At 35.9% G+C, this 19,390-nt stretch overlaps 1 protein-coding gene across 13 annotated transcripts in view; it reads right to left on the bottom strand.

Moving 5' to 3' along the window:
- Nucleotides 1–316: 316 nt before the first annotated feature.
- GK (glycerol kinase) overlaps nucleotides 317–19,390 on the bottom strand; it is a 78,643-nt gene continuing 59,569 nt past the window's right edge. For 4 of the 13 annotated variants that reach the window (XM_032286178.1, XM_032286182.1, XM_032286174.1 and 1 more), the window contains 8 exons: nucleotides 13,103–13,181; nucleotides 12,208–12,304; nucleotides 11,495–11,579; nucleotides 10,851–10,971; nucleotides 10,597–10,740; nucleotides 7,430–7,510; nucleotides 4,081–4,167; nucleotides 317–3,976 (listed from right to left, as the gene is read on the bottom strand). In XM_032286178.1, coding sequence (XP_032142069.1) covers nucleotides 3,945–3,976; nucleotides 4,081–4,167; nucleotides 7,430–7,510; nucleotides 10,597–10,740; nucleotides 10,851–10,971; nucleotides 11,495–11,579; nucleotides 12,208–12,304; nucleotides 13,103–13,181 — 726 coding nt within the window. In that variant the 3' untranslated portion in view covers nucleotides 317–3,944. Of the gene's footprint in view, nucleotides 3,977–4,080; nucleotides 4,168–7,429; nucleotides 7,511–9,020; nucleotides 9,687–10,004; nucleotides 10,741–10,850; nucleotides 10,972–11,494; nucleotides 11,580–12,207; nucleotides 12,305–13,102; nucleotides 13,182–19,390 lie in introns of those variants that run through there. The other 9 variants (XM_032286185.1, XM_032286186.1, XM_032286183.1 and 6 more) reach the window with 6 other exon arrangements.

The following is a 19,390-nucleotide window of genomic DNA, read 5'->3' as shown; positions in this document are numbered from 1 at the left end:
TTGGAGAACAAAGGATTGAGGTGTTGGTTAACAGGTTGAGAGAACAATGGTGGTCATGGTTAGCCACGCAAGACCCTATGGATAATGGCTGCTGACCTCACCAACGTATTTTCTGCAAATGCTGAGATGGGACAGTGTAGTCTGTTCTAATAGAATGTTTAAGGTGTTCATCATTACAGAAATTACTTCTTTGGCCGTTGGTTAACTCTTCAGAGTGGGCCATATCAAGTGCTAACAGCTGAGTTTCACATTTCCTGAAACATCTTTCTTAATTTAACTTTCATCTAAGTTCTAGTCTGTAAATGAGAAATGCAAATAAGAACGAGGGGTCAATTTATTTTAAGTCAATTTGTCATTAGGTATCAATGTGTACATTTTCAAACATTTATAAATCTTGCAATTTATAGAAAAATTAATGTAATCTTAAAATTATTTGAACAGTCGTTTTCACAATTATTTACAATGAACTCAACCTACTTTTGTAGAAACAATCATGTTTAAAAGTACCCCTGCCACAAAGTGATCATTTCACAATACCCTTCTATAGTATTTATGTCAGTTAAATGACAGGTGCATCAATAAAACCTACCCAATTCAGTAATTTAGAAACAGCACAATCAGAACAGTTAATAAAGCTACCATTAATTCTAAACAAAACAGAACCTTTTATAGTAAGATATAAATATTTTCCCATTCAGTACTCATTGAAGAAAATAATTAGGAGGCAACCTTTTCTTCACTATTTACTACAAAACAAAGTGATTTTAAGATACTTTTAAAAATTGACCTTAAGAAGCTACATTAGATAACTTCTTATAATATGTGACATTAAATATTTTGAGAAATTCTTGGTTTCATTGGAAGGCATTTGTAATGATAAACCTTTTTTCAGTTATGATATTAAGCAGGGATAATTCTGTCACCCCAGATAGCATGTTTCTTATTAACAATTTATAACATTTGAAATGAAAGAGATTCTTGGCTTTATTTCTAAACTTTATTCTGCTTAGATATTTAACTTTTTTTGACATCCTCTCATCCCCTCAATAGGACCCAAAATACACTTAAAATTAATTCAAAGGAAAGATAACTATCTGAATTAGTGCTTGTGTTTGAAAACAATATTTACTGTAGTATTCTGCAGTTTCTTCTTTTTTTAAGCTAAGACAATTAAATAAAAATGTAAGGGATAAGAAATATAGTTGAAGTATATTTTCTTTTATTGACATAAAACACAAATTTTAAATGTTGGCTCTTTAAGAAAAAGATTCTTCTGGCAAATATTATGCATAACCGTTGCCCAAAAATGTATACAGCTGTTTTCCAACATTTTATATACATAGTGGTTTACATAAGACCAGCCCTGTTAGAACCTTCTGAATATAATGTGCTCTTAATTTAAAAATGGGCCACCCTCAGTATATAAAATATATAGGCATGTATGTTATACATACAAAGTAAAAAATATAAAAAGGAAAGATGGAAGACAAAAGAAAGTATCCTTTCCTATAAGATCCAGACAGAAAGTCATTTTAATTAGTAGGACCTTGGAAAATATCTGAAGAATTTCAGTTTTGGCAAATACTTTTCAGAAAAATATCCAAGCTGTGAGAACACTAAATGTCTATTTTAGTAATTTAGTAGAGGTTTCTATTCAAACGTTCAGTAAAGGTGTTGCAGTCTTCTAAATAGAAAAGAAGACTTTGGGGGTGTCTGTTAAATGCAAAAAGCTGCTCATTTTAACAGGTTAGTAATAACCTTTTAATCAAATATATGTCATGCAGAGACTCAAATCCTGGTCCAATAGTGTTTGAGTGTGTTTGATGGAAGGTTCCAAGGGTGAGGATCTGAATTCTTCCAAGATTTTAGTGGGAATGGAGCAGGGTGTTATGGCAATGGAGGGGGTCAGCCCCAAAGGTAGCTGGCCCAACCTTAACCGTGGATGTTAAAAAAAAAAAAAAGCCACCATATGTTCCCATAGCATTCTTTTTGCTGCATTTTCTTTATTTTAAGCCACAGGTCTACTTGGAGGGTCATGCAGCAAGTGGCTTATAAATAAAATCAAAGTCTATGAATAGTGTCATCACATTAAGAGACAGAATTGCTGGATTCTTTCATTATGTAAAAAGCTTGAATCTTGGGAATCCATGAGTTGGTAGTATTTATGGAATACCTGAAATGGGGAACAAAAACCATATATGTCAATAATACGTGCATACAATTCAGGAGTTAAAGCAATGAAGACTATTCAATCATTTATGAAGCTAGAAAGTCCATATGATTTCTAAACCATGCCTCACAATTAAAATGCAACAAATATAACAGGGCCAATTCCAAAATTAGCAAATATTGCCACTGTTGCTAATTGTTTACCAAGACAAACAATTTCCAGCCCTCTCAAATTGCAGTGTATGTCACCAAAAAGAGAACCTAAATATAGTGACCACATGCATTTTAGAAGCCTAAGAATCTGGACACTTAGCGCATCTTTTAGCTTAGAGAGATGCCACATGTCTCAATGTTCATAGAGACAAGGCCTTTTCATGATGTCATAATACCAAGGGAGAAACAAACGAAAAAAGTCAAAATTTTCAGCTGCAATGTTTTTTTTTCTTTACTTTTCCAGACCATCATTATGCAGCCCAAAATACTCAGGATAATGAAAAGTAACAGAACTTTTTCTAAAACAATGTATATGTTTCTTTATAGATTTAAATTACAGTTCTCATGGGAATGTTTACAGTCTTCCACCAAACATTCTTGAGAAGCAGAAAGAACAGATTCCCCATAGATTTATGTATACAGAGGTCCTTTGTAAGGTAATTCAAAGAAAAAATAAGTTTATTTGGACTAGTGGTTGTATTTTTGGAAACAATATTTACAATATTTTCTGTAGTATTCCATAGTGTTTTCTTCTTTTACTGATACCAAACTAAGGTATTGTTAGTACAGAAGCAGGCAATTTGAACAAATTTATTCTGAATATGTTTGAACATTCAGAATATGGAAAAAAGTAAGATAATCTAGTTTTAAATTCTCATGCAAGTAACCGAAATTTTCTCATTAAAAGATAATCTAATGTTCTGCAAATAATTTTCTGTAAATAACTTTCATTCCACATTTATATATAGCACTAAACTGATAATGCCAAGCCAAATAAATGTTTGTCAGATCTTCACAAACAGATGTTCCCTCTCGTATCACTAAAGTTTAAATTTTACGTCTTGAACTCAGGTCATTACCTTATTAAATAAGAGAGAATTTAACTATTTCCCTAATCATGAAGATTTTTTTTTAAAGCTTCAATTTTATGGGAACATGCAGAATAAGAAACATCATTTCTATTTAAGCCAGTAATTTTAAGAAAAACTGAGCTATCATCAGGAGTGGCTTCCAAAAATGGCTATCATAAATTAATAAGATTATGCAATATATTTCATAACATGCTGAACCACTTTACTTTTATTTTAAAAAGTATTCGGTAGAAGTTAATGTGGAAAAATAATTCTGTTTTCATTTCAACCCCAATTTATTTAAGCAATAATGTTTAAACCTTCAGTTCATAAAATATATTCTTTTAACTGAAATAAAAGTAACTATAAATCTTCCCTGGTTTTAGAGTTTTACAGGAACTCTGCTGACATGCTCTGGCTGAAAGTCTTGCCAGAATTCAATGTTAAGACTTGCTTAGCAAATTTTCAGGAGTATGAAAAATAATTTATACATATTTAAAAGACAATTTAATTAATGTCAAAATTATACTTTAACTTTCAGCAGTCAATTTGGAAGTCCTTTCATTTAAACATTAGTATTTTCACTTTTGCTTACTGCTGTAGCTGACAGCAGAATGTAGTCCCTCTCAAAGAAATCATCACATTAAAAATTTAAAAAGGTTAAGCAGAGTCATAGTTCTTACTTCTAACTGCACCCAAAGATTAGTCTAACTAATTAGACCTTAAGTTGATTTTCCAGCTTCCTAGACAATAGAAAGAATAAAAAACACTGAAAAATTTCTGCCAAGTTATACACGAAAACATTAAAGCTAACTAATATAATTGTCTAATTTAAAGAGTAACTAACCTGAGATGTACCTTGCTCCGATTAACATTACCATGCTACTCACTATAAAAAAGCCCAAGGGCAGACTACAGAAGATACTAGGGTCACCTGTGGTCATCCAAGCAGAAGAGAATTCCAGTCAAGCAAACCAAAAGAGAGACACATAATTACAATATTTGTGTTAAGAATCACAAGATAGCAAAACAAAATAAGCTATAAAAAATAGTATATTCATAAAAGCTAGCAAAGAGTTACTACTTCAAATCAAAAATATAATCAGTATTGAAGGCTTATGACAGTTTACAAACAATACAGATAGCATGCCACACAGCCAAGAACATAATACATATAGACCAACATTAGCCTTCCACTGGCAAAGCCAGAGAGAGCCTATGGATAACTTTTTGGGAGGCTGTTAATTTTAGCTTTCTTGATTCTTCCCGAAAAGATACTAAATGATCTATATAATTCTGTTCAAGTTCAAATTCTAGGTCCTTTGGCTACAAGACAAGAGTTATATTAGTGTCCTAAGATGAATTTAAAACCCTATTTTTGCTAAAATATTAGTTCAATTTTATTTTTTAAATAGAATGTAGTATGTAACAAAATGCATCTGACAATATATTTACTTTTTTCTTTCTTTTCTTTTTTTTTTTTTTTTGAGACAGAGTCTCACTCTGTCACCAGGCTGGAGCGCGATCTTAGTTCAATGAACCTCAGCCTCCTGGGTTCAAGGGATTCTCCTGCCTCAGCCTCCCGAGTAGCTGGGACTACAGGCATGCGCCACCAAGCCCAGCTAATTTTTGTATTTTTATTAGAGACAGGGGTTTCGCCATGTTGGTCAGGATGGTCTCGATCTCTTGACCTTGTGATCCGCCGGCCTCGGCCTCCCAAAGTGCTGGGATTACAGGCATGAGCCACCATGCCCAGCCTCTGACAATATATTTTAAATACATATGAAATGTTAAAAATTGTTTACAAAGCATTCAAATATAGTCACAAACAAGAAAATAAATATGATTGCTTCAAAATTGGCAAACTGCTTTGGAACTTAAGGAAGCCTAATATTCTTCCCATGAGATAAGATACAGGTAGCAGTTCTAATATCCTTTCAAGTGTATTGAAATAGGATTCTATCTGTACTGCTATTATCACATAACTTATTATACAGTTATATAGCTTATATTGCTTAAAGGAATACAACTAGCATTTTATTAACTGATGATTACTATTCCAAGATTATTATACAGCTTAGAGACCCCTAAAATATTACATTTTAGAGTGTTTTTCGTAAATCTATTTAAAAAACATTTTCAAACTGGCCTAAATACACTGCAGCCTAACTGAAACAAAAACAAAATTCTTAAAAAATATATAAAACTCTCTGGCCAAGCGCCATGGCTCATGCCTATAATCCCAGCACTTTGGGAGGCCAAGGTGGATGGATCACAAGATCAGGAATTCAAGACCAGCCTGACCAAGATGTTGAAACCCTGTCTCTACTAAAAATACAAAAATTAGCCGGGCGAGGTGGCGGGTGCCTATAATCCCAGCTACTTGGGAGGCAAGAGAATCATTTGAACCCAGGAGGTGGAGGTGGCAGTGAACCAAGATCGAATTGCACTCTAGCCTGGGCAACAGAGCAAGACTCTGTCTCAACAAACAAACAAACAAAATAAATAAAAATCTCAAAAAATCAAATTACTTTTATCATCAATACTGATAGTAGAAATAGGAGCAATCATATTTTTGCTTGTTTTATCAATTTTTTCGTGGCATTTTAAATTCACTGATAGTAAGGTACACAAACAAGGGGAAAATGATCAGTTGACTTTGTGGGAATTTTGCAGTGAGAATTACATCCTCAACTGCTAGTGAGGAAAATTGTGTATGTGTGTGTAAGGCATGGGGTTGGAGGGAGGAAGGCAGGAGGATTGTGCCATTTTAAAACATCCAGCTAGTTAAAGAAATCATGTAACTCAATTTCTTATAAGCAAATAATTAAGGGCAACTAGAAAAGACGTCTGGGTTTACATCTATTACATCTCACACAGCAACTAGTACTGTGCTAGAAAACTACTTATGCTTGAGAAGTTCAACTGTAAAGGGGCTCTCAAAATTACAGTCTTAGCAAGAAAAACTTTGCTACCATCTTGGAAAAGGAAGCTAAGTCTCACAACAAAAGATACTAAACTTATTTAGTAGAAAAACATCCAGGCCTAAAAATACAGACCTCAGTGATCTGTGGTAGTAGATGGCTCTGAAAGCTTCTCCTAAAAAACAGATACATTCACCTTGGGGTTGGAAGGCAGGTATTATTTCATTTGTCAACTCTTCTCCATTAAAGTATGTGCTTTAGCCGGGTGCGATGGCTCACGCCTGTAATCCCAGCACTTTGGGAGTTGGGAGGCTGAGGCAGACGGATCACTTGAGGTCAGAAATTCCAGACCAGCCTGGCCAACATGGTGAGACCCTGTCTCTACTAAAAATACAAAAAATTTAGCTGGGCATGTTGGTGGGCAAATGTAATCCCAGCTATTTGGGAGGCTGAGGCAGGAAACTCATTTGAATCTGGGAGGCAGAGGTTGCAGTGAGCCAAGATCACACCACTGCACTCTAGCCTGGGTGATAGAGTGAAACTCTGTCTCAAAAAAAAAAAAAAAAAAAGTATATGCTTCAATATATTATTTGCCATTGTTCCAATCATTATGCTCCACATCTTGCATTTAGCAAAAAATAATAATATTATGCATCTTAAGGCTGTTTAAATCTAAATGGTTTACTTAAGCTCGTCGCCTTCCTAAGTGTTGAAAGGTAGAATAGTCCACTATTTTTTCTGCTAAGAGCATTTCCCAATATATTTATAAGAGTTCTAATTTACTATGTTTGACATATTTCTTTCTTCCTCTCTGATTCCAAAGGAATCCCCATCATGTACTTGAAATCAGCCTAGGAAGTAGCAGAATATTTTCTGAAATTAATACAGCTTTCAGTTGGTTCAGGTCATAAAGACAGCCCCCCAAAAAGGTAAAGTAAGAGGAGAGTGAGAAAAAAATGAAGACTCTACTTGATTTTTTTTCCATTAAGAAGAAACTAGAAATAATTTTATTCTTGGAAGACTAAGTTGTCAATTGAAGTACCAGGAATAACCTAATAAGAAAAGATATGGCAGGATAGAGTTGAAGTATATATATCAACCTGAAAATTCACATTTTGTGTTTAGAACTTTAAAGTGTTTTCAAAATGTTAGAATCTCTGGACATATGATAATGCTTTTCTTCAGAGTAGCCTGGCTATGTATAAATGGCTAGACACTTAAATAACTAACATACTAAGAAAATGTGGTAATAATAAACAAAAACATTTTTACCACTTTCTGGAGATTGGGTTGTAACCCAACCCATTGACTTCATCACAGCTTTCTTCCATGTAGAATAACGAATTTCACTTTCTAGAATTAGAAGGTACAAAAAACACATATGAGAAGTAATTTGCTGAGATATCCTAAATACCATACTTATGGTCACTCAACATTCTCGACAAATTATTGCACACATTAAACTGCAGTGGGGCTTTACCAGGACTCAGATTTGAAAGCACATCGTTGCTGGTGACTACTAGTGACTGGAAGAGATGCTTGCTTGGAAGTTGGAGTGAAACAGGACACGGGGAGGCTGGGTGAGGTGGCTCATGCCTGTAATCCCAGCACTTTGGGAGGGTGAAGAGGGAGAATCGCTTGAGCTCAAAAGTTCAAGACCAACCTGAGCAATGTAAAACCCTGCCTGTAGACCCAGCTACCTGGGAGGCTGAAGCAGGAGGATAATTTGAACCTGGAATGCAGAGGTTAGGGTGAGCTGAGATCACACCATTGCACTCTAGCTTGGGTGACAGAGTAAGACTAGATCTCAAAAACAAACAAACAAACAAAAACAGGGTAGGGGAAATTCAGCAGGGTAAAGGGAGACTGGCAGACAGACTGCCTGCTCTGCAGACTAGGCCACTCACAAACAAGTGGTAATGAATTAGAAAGGGGAATCCCATTTGATCTGTTTTCTCTTCTTTTTTTGGGAAAGGGTATGAGGGAAAGGGTATGCTATAATGTGGGAAGATTAGAAGGAGATATTTTTATTTTAGTCAGAGGATTTAACAAATACTGATTTCTCATAAGATTTGAGTTGATTACTGACACAGCCCCATTACCCCCAACCCCAGCATCTTAAAGCAAGATTTTTTAAAGGTGGAAATCTACAACATAAAGACTAAACAAAAATGAGCTTGACGCTGTATTTCTAAGGATGCTGAACCACATATGGGGCTATCTTTCTCTCAAGCCTCCCACACTTTCCATAGCACCCGAACCCTACATTACCCAGGAGACAAGGCTCAAGAATCACTCAGTTCAGAAAGTTTTCCAGTGCCCCATTTCTATCCCCCTCTCTCTTTTCACACATACTCCAGGATGTCAGCCACCACAGTGAATTTTTATGGTTTTGTCTACTGCTTCTAATATACTTTAATCTTCTGAAGGGCAAAAGAAGATGAGAAGATAAGGCCTTGCTTGGGCATGGTGACTCATGCCTATAATCCCAGTACTTTGGGAGTCCAAGGCGGGCGGATCACCTGAGGTCAGCAGTTCAAGACCAGCCTGGCTAACATAGTGAAATCCCATCTCTACTAAAAATACAAAAAAATTAGCTGGGTGTGGTGGCACACGCCTGTAATCCCAGCTACTTGGGAAGCTGAGGCAGGAGAATCATTCAAAACTGGGAAGCGGAAGTTGCAGTGAGCCGAGATCACGCCATTGCACTCCAGTTTGGGCAACAAGAGCAAAACTCCATCTCAAAAAAAGAAAAAAAATAAAGAAAAGAAGATCAGGTCTTATTCATCTCTATATCCCCACATCAATACAGTCTCTGGCCTATGGTTGGCTATAAACAACTCTTTGCTGGAAAAATGGACTATCTATATCTAGGTGCCCATTTGTTTATGGGGAGGAATGAGGGCTGGTGAGAGGGAGGACAATAGGGTATGACTGATCCACTCCAGGCTAAGGCCTTCAACACCAGCAAAGATGGCTCTTCTAAGAGTAGAGATGGTTCTCTTGGCATAGAACTTCCTTGCTTTAAGAATAAGATTACCATTTAGAGGCCATATATTGCTCTGGACATTTTTTGCTTATTAAAAAGTAGATTTTTTTTGAAAAGTAGAAAAATTGTTTGAACTTCATATTTTATCCAGTATCGCAAAAGTTAAAAATGACAGAATATCAGATGTTGAAACGCATTTCTAAATCAAGGTATATGATATACTCTGACTATAAAATTACTAGTATTTTAAATCATTTTCATATATGTTAAAAGAATGAATAAAATTGAGAAACACTGGCACAGTCTCCCGTAAAACCAAACAAAAATCCTTATTCCCAATATCTCAAAATCCACTTTGATGCTTTTTTTTTTGGTAAGAGACAGGGGTCTCATTATGTTGCCTAGGCTGGACTTGAACTCCTGGGCCCAAGAGATCCTCCTGAGTAGCTTGGACTGTAGACACGTATCACCATTCCCGGCTGAAACTATTTTATGCATAGTTTTCTAAAAAGTTATAAAACCAATTCTAATATATAAAACCTTATTTTTCTTTCTTTTTTTTTTTTTTGAGACGGAGTTTCACTCTTGCTACCCAGGCTGGAGTGCAATGGCGCGATCTCGGCTCACCGCAACCTCCACCTCCTGGGTTCAGGCAATTCTCCTGCCTCAGCCTCCTGAGTAGCTGGGATTACAGGCACGCGCCACCATGCCCAGCTAATTTTTTGTATTTTTAGTAGAGACGGGGTTTCACCGTGTTGACCAGGATGGTCTCGATCTCTTGACCTCGTGATCCACCCGCCTCGGCCTCCCAAAGTGCTGGGATTACAGGCTTGAGCCACTGCACCCAGCCTGCAAAACCTTATTTTTCTAATCACATTTACTTTAAGAGATGCATCACTACATTTTAGCAAAAGTGCTGACCAGAGCTTGTGCCTTAGCATAGTTAGCACAGTGAATCACATTATCTAATGTTCACTTACTTAAATTGTTGCTGCCTTCATCAGGTTAGTCCTGTTGTGCTTAAAAATTACCAGAATATCTCTTAACCCAGCTAATTATGTCCTAAAGCTGGGCCACTGGCACCAAAGATGATCTGGTGTAGACATTAGGGGTGAGTGGCTGATATATCTTCCTTCTCACTTTAAAAACCGCTATTCTAACTAGCTACACCTGACAGTGTGGCAGTACTATTCTCCTACACTAAAGGACCATAAACAGTAAAAGTGAGTAGTTTTTAAAAAGTGGTTTTAGAAGTTCTTTTGATAAGAAGCGATTTCTGTCACTCACATTTATTCAGTAAAGCCCAATATGCTTAGTAGCCTAATCTGCAATGATAACATTTACAATTTTACTTGGTTCCTTAACTTTTAACTAAACAGAAAAACAAAACTCCCTTGCACTAAGGTTGTTTTCACAGTATACCACTAAAACTTTCATTCTTTAAATGTACCCTCAGCATTAATCTGAGGTTCAAACCGCTCCATTGTGACGGCGGACAAATCCTCGGGTTCAAGACTCCATACGCCGACTCCTTCTGCAGCCCCTGCTGCCATGGCAGCACCCAGTGCAGTGGTTTCAGGCATCGAGGGCTTCACTGAGGGGAGAGAGTTCCATCAACATCTATGTGGTTACATATGCCCAAAGAACTAGTTCCTCCATAAGAAACATTACTCCGGGAGTTTAAAGGAATGAAGACTTACTGACCTACTGGAATATACAGAATGTCTGCTTGTAGCTGCATAAGAATTTTGTTGCTGGTCATTCCTCCATCTACCTGCAAATGACTGAGTGGAATTCCACAGTCCCGATTCATGGCATCCAAAATCTTAAATAAACCAATGCAATTAATGCTATAACTCTATTTCATAGTAACATCTCTGAAAATGGCAATCCTTCACTCAGAAAGTCTCAAGAGCTTCCAAGAGCCTATGGAATAAACTGACACTTCTTATACTGGTCTTCTAGGCCCTCTTTGATCTGGTCACAGCCAACATTTTCTCTCACTACACCTCTGTATTCACCCTGATATTTAGCTAAGCTATACAACTCCATATTGCACCCTGTTTTTCTGTCTTGATGCCTATGTTTGTGCTCTTTCCTTTGCCTAATGTGTATCATTCAACCTCCCCACAACCATAAAATTCCCAGTGCCTGACAGGGAACAGTAAGTTAGAAGGTAATAACAGCTAGAAAAGGGGGAAACCCCTACTTATATTTAGATTAGTATTTAGGCAGGCTTAATATTTGATTAACTACATTTTCAGTACTAAATAATCTTGGGCAATAACATGTAACTTAAGAGTGATAAAAGTGAACTAAGTACAAGAAAAGAGGCCCATATTTGTTACCTCTCGAGTTTGGAAACAAACAGCTTCTAATGCAGCAAAAGCAATATGGCATTTATTGGTGAACTGAGTGAGTCCGCAGATTATCCTAAAAATATGCAAAAAGATTTTCAGATTAGAATGGTATAAACGTATCAATCAACTTGAAATATCTCAAATATGAAAAGGTCAAATTTGGTAGACACAAATGTTCAGGAAGAGAAAACTAGACATAATCATTAACTCGCTAGTCCTTATATTTCACAATTCTGCATTCATATATGAAAAAGTTCATGATGGTTGCACAACTCTGTGATTATAGCAGTATTGTTTAATTTTACCCTTTAAGTGGATGAGTTATATGGTGTGTGAATTATATTTCAATAAAGCTGACTTTTTAGGGAAAAAAAAAAAAGAAAAAGTTCATGATGCATTTGAAGACATGATGGCATCATAAAACGAATCAATATTCATTATGATGATATCCCTTCACTATACAACTTGCAGACACCTTGAAGATAAAAGATAATAACATGAATATGGATATGGCAGGGGTTACTGTCAGCTAATTCATAACTTCTTGGAGCTAAAGCTTCTGAAATTATACTCTCCAAAAACAAAAGGTTTTCTCCAACACATTAAAATCATTTGAAAATAGATAAGAAACTAACTAGTTATTAACTGCTTTAGTAAATATATCAAGATCCCCAAAAGCACACCATATTTTCAATACTTACCCTCTTGCACTGGGCTCCCAATAAGGTGCATATAACCCTGAAAATGCTGGGACAAAGTAGCAGCCATAAGAAGTACCTACTTCTTTAGCAAGTTTTTCTAACATTAAAAAAAAGGAAAAACAAAAATTACACAAATATTCTGTATTATCAAATAAGCATACCTATTTTAGAAATTAGAAAAATTAGAACAGGGATTTTGGTTTCCAATTCATTGGTAGAGCAAAATGTTGCTAACTACAGTAGTAGGGTAGGATCAACAAAAATGAATTTATCCCACATTAAATACCCCCCACTAAAATGCAGCCTAGCTCAAGAAATCAAGGAACTGGATTCGTTTCTTTAAGGTATTCTAGCTCATTTCCACTATTTTTAAGGTTGCTGAATAGGAGATGAAAAAGTGGCCTCTAGTGTGTCCCTAATCTGAAATGTATTTCTGATTGTCTCACCTTCAGGCAAAGTTAAGTGGATGAAAGAGTGAGTAGGTAGGTTCAAACTAATTAGCTATAGACTGAAAATAGCTATAATAATACTTATAGTACCAGAGTTTTAATGCTCACTCTAATCTAGGAGTTAAAGCTCTTTCTCATCAGATAAATTTAACTCAACTTCTCTATCTACAGGTTCTGGCAATCTCCAGTGTTCAATTTTATACTTGGATAATTTTTATGCCCTACATTGCCAGTTTATCAATAACCATCACCAATTATGTCAATTCCTCGTTTTATAAATCTTCACAAAATAGTCTTTTGTATAAGTCAAACTCATAATAGGGATGCATATAATTTATGGAATACATTTGGGGAAAAGCATAAGTATTTACAGATTGCAGAGATAAAACACTGAAATGTGTGTGTCATTTTTTAGATTTTCTAACCTTTTGTTAGAACATACTCACCAATCTCTTCTGAGGTCTTTATAATTCCAAGATTGTCTCTTAGCCAGCGAATAACAGCACCAGCTATAGCTACAGAACCCTAAAGAAAAAAAGGAATCCAGGACAGAATAAATTTTATTACTACCAAAGGTTTTTATTGAGCGTATCTTCTGTGTATGACACAATCAGAAGGACTGAATTCAGTTTCCATTTTGGGACTCCCACAGATATGATAAACTTGGTCTTCTAATATAAACATAGTTTTGTCTAAGTCACTAATAAATGTTTTTCATGGGATGTGGGAAAAGAAGTGAGCCCTTCAGCACACCCTTGGATTTGTCCCCATAGGTGGACATGGATCTGTTGATCAGTTTGCGTCTTTAACAATTTTCTATCTGTTGCTAAGCTACTGAGGTATGTTATCACTTAGAATATATTGCCATATTGTCCATAAAATTATTGGGAAAGGCCACATTAAATGTTTTTTCAAGTCTGTTTCCCATACCTAAGAGTACAGGAAATCAAGAAAAAAAACAAAGAAGCTAGCTAGTAAGTAATTTTTCTTTTCTTTCTTTTCTTTTCTTTTTTTTTTTTTTCCTTGTTTCCTGAAATGGAGTTTTGCTCTTGTCTTTGGAGTACAGCGGCGTGATCTCAGCTCACTGCAACCTCCACCTCCCAGGTGCAAGCAATTCTCCTGCCTCAGTCTCCTGAGTAGTTGGAATTACAAGCATGAGCTACTACACCCAGCAAATTTTTATATTTTTAGTAGAGGCGGGGTTTCAGCATGTTGCTTAGGCTGGTCTTGAACTCCTGACCTCATGTTCTTCCTGTCTTGGCCTCCCAAAGTACTGGGATTACAGGTGTGAGCCACCACACCTGACCATAATTTTTCTTTAGAATAAAATTGCCTAGGAGCTATGGCAATAAGAATAAAAACATATTTCAGAATTGGATAAACTGGCTTTGAATACCAGTTCTAGTTCTTAATTGCTGTGTAATCTTAGGCAAGTTACTTAGGCTTTCTGAGCCTCCATTTCTTCACCTATAAAAGGATGACTATGACAACACTTAACTAACTACTGTGAGGCTCAATATGAAAATATATGTGAAGGGTCTTACTAAATGTAAATATTGACTTCATTAATTTTTTTAATATTAAAAAAGCATCAGCCAAATACCACTACTGATGAAGAGATAAAACATAGTATGTCTACACAATGGAGTACTATTGGACTATGAAAAGGAATGATGTCTTAATACATGCTACAACATGGATGAGCATTGAAAACATTATGCAAAATGAAAGAAGCCAGGCACAAAAGACCATATATTATATGATTCCATTCATATGAACTGTCTATAACAGACAAATCCATAGAGACAGAAAGTGGCTCAGTGGTTGCCTAGGGCTGGGGGATGGGTGTGGTTATGGGGTTCTTTTTGGAGTGATGACAATGTTCTAAAGTCAGATTGTGGTGATGGTTGTAAAAATCTGTAAATATAGTATTACTATAAACCATTGGACTGTATACTTTAAAAGGGTAAATTGTGTGGAATATGAATTATATCTCTATAAAGCTATTATAAAAAGAACCTGAAGGAAAAAAAAAAGTATCAGCACAAACCATTAGGAATTCCAAGAAAATTTTTTTAGCTCTGATATTTCATTCATCTAGATTATTAATGTAAATTACTTCCACAGAGTCACTCCAAACCAAATGTCAGTGATATTAAATGTAGGGACCTGTGCCCAGTTCTATTAACTGAATTACAAATGGTCATGCCCTCTTGTTGTCAGTTGTCAAAGATGTAAGTAAACTAGAGAATGAATATGCTGATATATTCCATCATTCACAGCTTCTATGAAAAGTTACTATGTTGCTGCAAAGCTGTAGAATGACAAAATTGTTCTGTTTATACATTTTTATATATGTAGAGATACATATAGTACTCTGTAACTCTACATATATAAAATGGCTTTTTAACCATAAAAAGTATTTGAGGAACAGATCTGACATATCTGTGTAAATATGACAAGGCTTTAAAAAATGGGACAAAAACAATTCAACAAATATCTTACAAGGGACTCTAACACGCCTCATTCCCTGCCTTAAAAAGCTTGGTACTTCTTAAGTTTGATACATTTACATATTTAAGTACTTAGTGGGATCATTCAAGAGAACTATGTAAAATTTTGGTTTAAAGAGACTCTCAAATTTTCTTTGGAAACAGATAATTCAGAGACAGCAGCTGCCAAATACTAGTAAATATGTAAGATTTTCTAGACCAATGCCATCCAATAGAAATAGAAAGTGAGTAACATATGTAATTTACATTTTTGCCACATTAAAGAGGTAAAAGGAAGGTAAAATTAAGATTTTCTTTAACCCAGTATATTAAAAATATAATTTCAATATGAAATCAATATTAAATTATTGAGATATTTTGGTTTTTTGGCTATCTTTGAAATCTGGTATGTACTTCACACTTCAAGCACATCTCAATTCAGACTAGGTACATTTCCAGTGCTCAATAGCTGCATGTGGCCACAGCTGCCATGTGCAGCATATTTCTAGACCTAATTGAAAAACAAAAACAAAAACAAGTGTCCCTCCTCCTTTTACTCTCAAAGACACTGTCCTTAAATGGCATCTAACCAAGAAATGCATACATAATAGTTTTAGGCAAGTAAACTACGAATTTTTAGAAGCCACTGTGCTAGAAGTCTAGTAAAGTGATTTTGGGGCTCAACTGGTGGGACTTTATACTCCAGGAAACCAAATGCTGATATGCCTCATTCCCATTGAAAAAGATAGGATGTTACATGCTTATGCCATGTTTTTAAGAGGAAACAATATAATTTTAGCAAGAGGGAAATCAAAATTTTGATTAGAGATAACTGGTTGAGAATCATAGTATTATTTAGATTAAAACAAAAGAAAAAAAATACATAGTCACTGTTAAAGCTCCAGTAGATAACTGTTTTAATTTTTGTCATCAGGAATATATGGAAGCGTTTTGTTGTGATTGAAAATATAGATTCAATATAACACAATAAAAGTTAGATAAAAACACTTATCTGAAAGAAGTAAATAATTTTGCTGTCAGGATATAATACATGGTATGATTTAGCTTTTAAGGAAATTAATAAAAATGAGAGATACCTCTAAATTCACAAAAGACGTGGTCTTCTGAATTCAGAGGTAGGAAATAAAATGGAAGATGGTATAATGCTTTAAAACTGGACAGCAAAAGAGTATAGCAACAAAAAACTACAATGATAAATAGAAGGTGACTGTCTACTTGTTATCAATTAAGTTACCATAAATTACATCCTAAGTATGAAGACCCAGTACTTCAGTGCATCACCTACAAATTTGAATCAGCCCTTGTTTTATGTTATGACTCCCTGGAAAAGATGCATGCAAGCCTAATAGTTGTCCACTAAGGGAGATGCAACGAAAGCAAGAGGGAGTAAAGAATAAATTGTAACAGGGCAAGAGGAATAAATTATTTTAAAACTAGACATGTAGCCTAGAAAGTAAAAGGCTAAGAAATAGGCTATAGGAAGATTGAATTAAAAATAATCAAGTAGATCTGATGTAATGTCACAGCAGGCACACTTTTCTTCAAAAGCTCCTTAACATGAATGCCACTGCCACAAACAGTATAAAAATAAAGCAGGATATTTCAGGATGCAGTAGAATTGTAGCTTACAAGGCAGTTAGGGTGAAAATTGGTAAGTATGAAGAAAAATCATGTAAAATAAAGATTACCCTAAATTGCTTATAATCATCTATCAGGTGTAGCAGAGTTTTCTGTATATTACAGTACTATGTATCTATATGTATATAATTTATAGTGTAATTAATTTGTATATATTAGATTACAAATGCAGTGTCTAACTCTATAGCATTTTTAATCACATAGAGAAAGGCAAAAGAGTTGAATTGGGGCAACATTATTTTGAAATGTAATAGATTTCATTAATACTTCAGTAGTAAGTTGGGGAATTAAAATTAAAAGCATTTGGCTGGGCTTGGTGGCTCACGCCTGTAATCCCAGCACTTTGGGAGGCCGAGCCGGGCAGATCACCTGAGGTCCGGAGTTTGAGACCAGCCTGAACAAATATGGAGAAACCCCATCTCCACTAAAAATACAAAATTATCTGGGTGTGGTGGTGCATGCCTGTAATCCCAGCTACTCGGGAGGCTGAGGCAGGAGAATCGCTTGAACCTAGGAGGCAGAGGTTGCAGTGAGCCAAGATCACTGCACTCTAGCCTGGGCAACAAGAGCGAAGCTCCGTCAAATAAATAAATAAAATAAAATAAAAAGCATTTATTGTTCAGAAAGTATACTTTTCAAGAAAGAACATTATAAAAGTTCATAAACAATGTTTACATGCTGTGGCAGATAGACTTGTAGTTAAAGTGGCTCCCGTGATCCCTGCCTCCTGATGTTCACACCCTTGTGTAATCCCCTCCTCTTGAGTGTGGTGATGTCTGTGACTTTCTTCCACCCAACAGTACATGTCAAAAGTGATAGGATATTTGTGGTGATGTGTACATGCTTACATTACATGATTTATTTTGCCTGTCTTGCTGGATATATTCCCTCCCTTCCTGACTTTAAGGAAACAAAGTGGCATTGGGGGTCCCTCATGTAGCAGGGAACTGCAGGTAGCCCTAGGAGCTGAGGGTGGCTTCCATCTGACAGGTAACAAGAAACTGAAGTCCTCAGTCCTATAACCACAAGGAACTGAATTTTGCCAATAACCTGAATGAGCCTGGAAGCAGATTAAACCCCAGATGACAGCACAGCCTCAGTCCACACCTTGACTGCAGCCCTGTGAGACTCTGAGCAGGGTATCCAGCTAAGCTGTGCCTGGATTCTGAACCCACGGGTACTGAGAAACAATAAATGTGTTGTTTTATGCTACTTAAGTTTGTTGTAATCCTGTTACACAGCAATAGATATCTACTACATAGGCTTATACCTAAAATTGGTATTTAGCTCAAGAAGGATGAAAAACTCTAAAAAGGAAATCTTAATGCCAAAATCATAAGCCATACCAAAGAAGAGACAGGGGAAGAAACATTTAAAGAAACCAGTGAGGTGATATAGGGAACCCTCTTTGAAGCTCATATTTAAAAAGAAAAAGAATGGCATAACATAGGATTCAGTATTTAAACAATATTTAATCGGTATATATTATCTGCCAGCCTGCTGGAATAGAGTGGTAAACAACATAGACAAGTGATAAGTAAGCTCAATTTCATATCATATTAAAAGTTCCCAAAAAGATTTTTGTTTTGTGAAACAATATTTGGAAAAAGAAGAGGAACAAGGGAAAGGAGAAACATATCAGGCCTTAGTATCACCTGCCAGGGGCTTCAGAGAGAGAAAAAGAGTTCTCTTGGTGACGAAAAAGAAGACACAGATGCTTACATGAGCCAAAATAATGAGTCTCTACTGCAAAAATCCCCTTTGGTCTAACCACGGAGGATAACCGACACAAGAGAAAACCGAAACAACACATGCTGACTCAAATACAGAATAACATGTATGTGGACAGACACGGAAATACATAACCAAACAGGACTGAAGCCACAAGCATGATGGCTTCTGATTTATTTTTCTATATGTGTCAGGGAGTGGAAGTGGTGGCTGGGAACTGCTTCCTACAGAAGAAAGTGATCCAAAATGCTTTGTGCAAGACAAAGGAAATAGAATCCAGGTCAATGCTGGAAGCCAGGGGCTAGGTGGCGCTCTCTTACTTGTGTAGAGATGCTAGAAAAAAAAGCAACTGTGTATTTGCTGTCTGAGGTTATGGCTTAATGGAAGACAAGGCTGGAAGTGACAATTCTAATCTATACGAAGAAATCTTGTATTAAGAAATCCAACAAAACTTAATAGCTGGACTAGGGTTCATTCCCGTCTAACACATATTTTAAAAGACATATGCTTTAAGTATTCAGAGATAAATTAGAAAATGACTTCCATTTTAAAAACAAACATGAAACTATGAATCAAAAGAAAACTGAAATTAGGTAGATGTGAAAAATAACCAAATAAAAATCATAGAAATAAAAATATTAGCTAGACACAGTGGCTCACGCCTGCAATCCCAGCACTTTGGGAGGCTGAGGCAGACAGATCGCTTGAGGTTGGGAGTTCAAGACCAGCCTGAACAACATGGAGAAACCCCGTCTCTACTAAAAATACAAAATTAGCCAGGCGTGGTGGCTTATGCCTGTAATCCCAGTTACTCAGGATGCTGAGGCAGGAAAATTGCTTGAACCTGGGAGG

Source organism: Sapajus apella, unplaced genomic scaffold, assembly GCF_009761245.1.
Source record: "Sapajus apella isolate SASKATOON/1434 unplaced genomic scaffold, GSC_monkey_1.0 scaffold17, whole genome shotgun sequence".
Lineage (NCBI taxonomy): Eukaryota > Metazoa > Chordata > Mammalia > Primates > Cebidae > Sapajus > Sapajus apella.
The sequence above is the reverse complement of the archived record's forward strand: the minus strand, read 5'-3'. Positions and strand labels throughout refer to the sequence as shown.